At 17.4% G+C, this 3,658-nt stretch overlaps 1 protein-coding gene across 1 annotated transcript; it reads right to left on the bottom strand.

Moving 5' to 3' along the window:
* Positions 1 to 370: 370 nt before the first annotated feature.
* PGO_000585 (variable surface protein) lies at positions 371 to 1,430 on the bottom strand (the record flags this gene model as incomplete). The annotated part of the gene is made up of 3 exons (XM_028690797.1): positions 371 to 526; positions 658 to 1,287; positions 1,416 to 1,430. The coding sequence occupies 3 exons, from the start codon at positions 1,428 to 1,430 to the stop codon at positions 371 to 373; spliced, it is 801 nt and encodes a 266-aa protein (XP_028546598.1).
* Positions 1,431 to 3,658: the final 2,228 nt, after the last annotated feature.

The raw sequence follows: 3,658 nt of genomic DNA, 5'->3' as shown, positions 1-3,658 counted from the left end.
GAAACTTGAAGACACAGAAACAAAAATATACAATAAAGTTTAAATATTAGATGTTTCAGAATTCATCAATATATAGAAAATCATAATTATTTAATCGTAATCATGAATTATATATATTAAATTATCAATTAATTCCGTAATTCTGAAATTTAATCCTAAAAATTTGCGAAATAACTTTTTTATAACCATATATAATATATTGATAACAATTTCTTCATGAATTTTATCAATTTATATTTCTTTTCGTTTATTATATAAATAAAATTATTTCATTTTTTTTATCAATTTATCCAAGATTTCATTAAATATATGATTATCTTTTTATTATATTTAGAATAATTTGAATTTTATGATATATCGTTTTTCTAAATTAATCTGAACCGTATACTATATTATATCCATTATTCATTGATATATTATTAAAGTCTTCATATTGATCTAACATATTCATTTCTTCATCTTTATTTTTAAACTCACTTATTTTACGTTTTAATTTATAGGGTAAGCGTGTAAAAAATGAGGTATACTAATTCATTTGAAAAAAAAAAAAATATGCATAAAAACATATATTATTCTTATAATTAATATGTTTTATTATATATATTTTACAATTTTTATTTTATAGTAAAAATATATTGGAATAAAATCAGAACTAACCTTAAGGACAATAAATAACAACAGTAATACTACTAATGTAACGAGAATTGAAATTATAATAATATCCTTTCTATTAGTTTCCGTAGAAGATGATATTTCTTTTTTATCAAAATCACATATTTTAGATTTATTTTTTTCATTATATTTTTGAATAATACCTTTTAATGCTTCGCAAAAATTATTTTTTTGACTTACTTCTTCATCGTTTTCAATTATCTTTAGACATAGAGATGTTTCATATAAATATTTGACTTTTTCAAAATGATCATAGGAATTAATACTATCCCAATATAATTTACATTGGTTATGTATGTATTTATTTTTTAAATGATCCAAAAATTCTTCATAAAGTTTTTTGGTATCGGAACTTTTACCATTTTTTTTAAATTCATGATATATCCAATAATACAGGTATAAACAATGGATATGTTCAGATATAGCAACGTGAGTACGAGAAAAATAATATATATATGACATAGCCGTGGTGCAAATATTAATATCATCCGAATTAGTACTTGATAAATATTTTCCCATAATAGGTCTACACTCTCGTTCGTAACTTGTACTCCATATTCGTTTTTGATCTTCTAACTCCTTTTGACATTCAGGGAAAAAACTTATATATTCATACTAAAAATAAAAATAAGCCTCATTATAAAAAAAAATTATATACGGAAAAAATAATTTTCATAATAATTATGAAAAAATGAATTCACATTTATAGCTGCAAATGTAATATTATATTAACACAAACATACAATATTAGACCACATCTACCTAAAATTATATACTAAATTGGGTTAAGATAAAAAAATTAATGAAAAAATATACATATAATTATTTAAAACTAATAACTTTATATATAGAATATAGTTCTCACTATTTTTAATAAATATAAAAATTATGAAATAATGCGATAAACATAATTGATCATTTTCTTTTTTATAAGTTAAAAATATGGTATTATCTATTTGAGGATATATATTATTTAATTAATGAACCCCAAAATAAAGAACAAATATTTACTACATAATTAAAAAATTGTAAATATATATTATTAAAACGCAATAAAATAGTTTTTATTATATAAAAATGATATTATTATATTAATTCTGTATAAAGAATGAAAAAATATTGTGCTAACGTAAATCATACATTTGAGTATATGTATTTATGTATTACTATTTATTACTGAAATTTACATAATCTTATATATAATTTAATATAAAATATATTCGAGACATATATGTAATGTTGGAAAATCTAGATTTTATTATTAAATATGACTTTTTATGTATTTATTGAAGTAATTTTCTATGAGAATGGTTATATAATTTTTCATAATAGTATATATATGAAATATTTTTACTCCTATTACATAATGATATTCATGTAGAAGAAATATGTTTTTATTATTTTTACAGTTAGATATATTATATAATTACATGTTTTATATATATATCATGTATACTAGTAAAACATATACATAATTAAATGTGGTATTGGTAATATTTATTACATTTATAATATATATATTTATATTTTATTTTTCATAAAATAAAATTTTTTAAAACATATTTTTACAATTTATAATAATTAGCGCAATTCTGAACTATATTAGAATATTTATTGATATTGATTTTTATTTCATATTCTTATTAGGTATATTCCACATATTTACATTTTTTCTTTTAAAAGCTCATATTATCGTTTTTGTATTTTTTTCAAAAAAAAATATTTATAGATGAATAAATATATATATATATTATGCATGATATTAATAATTTATGTGATACTGTAAAAATAATAACAAAGGTTATCTTTTCTTAGTATATGTTTTCATAATTTTTTTTTGCGTAACTTCAAAATATATACTGATATACATTTTTGTATATAAATTTTTTTAGGAGATTATATAAAGTAAAAAATATATATTCCTTCTTCTTCTATTCATTTGAGTTGAATGGTCTATTGTCTAAATATATATTGAAGTATTATTCAGGAATTAATAAGATATATAAAGATATTATAATTAGCTGTATGAAAAAGTATTTTTAAATAAAATTATATTTTAAGATTTTATTTATAATAATTTTGTAAATGAAAGAATGTATAAATTATTGTAAATTGAAAAAAAACAGATTATTAGATACCACGAATATCTTCACATAGGCTTTGTTTTAAATTAAGCATATTTAATATGTAGGACCTATTTTATTAATAGCTTTATACTGATTTAATACGCAGTTTAATATATAAAAAGTATAACAGATATTTTTTATATTTAAAATATTAAATTAATTTTACATTTTTAAACGTTTCATAGTTTTAATGAATATATGTTCTTATTATTATATATTAATAGATTACTGATGTATAAGATTTTGTATATATTTAATGTTAAATACTAACAAGCACCGAAAATGATTTATTTTAATTTTTTTCTGAGGCTCTATGAAATCAATGTTGTTTAAACGTTAATATATTTTATATAAATCATTAATATAATAAAAATTTTGCTTTAAATAAATATGTATGTAACTGAATTTTAAATTCGATTTTATTTTTTATGAATTAAATTTTTTTTCTATGATATTATTTTTTATAAAACACCATACATTTTAGGCATATCATATATTAAAATTCTAAGCAGTCTTCTTATAAAAAAGTGTTAGAAGAATAATATAATTACAAATGGTTATATTATATAGTAAAAAATAGAAAATTGAAAAATATATTATAAAAAAATTGACTATATATGAATTTATTTAAATATAATTTTATGTGATGTTGAGAATATGAATATTAAAGGAAAAAAAAATGACAACCCATGATCACATTGTTATAAGCTATACATAATTTATTAAAAATATATTTTTTTATAAAAATATAATTATTTATAGAAAATAAAAATATTAATGTTTAAAATATATAGATTTTCTCTTATCAATAAATATATTTTATATTATAATTTAGAAGCCAAAATAAAAAAAAAAAAAAA

This window comes from Plasmodium gonderi, assembly GCF_002157705.1.
Source record: "Plasmodium gonderi DNA, contig: Pgo-contig_51, whole genome shotgun sequence".
Lineage (NCBI taxonomy): Eukaryota > Apicomplexa > Aconoidasida > Haemosporida > Plasmodiidae > Plasmodium > Plasmodium gonderi.
This window is presented reverse-complemented; position numbering and strand designations above follow the sequence as displayed.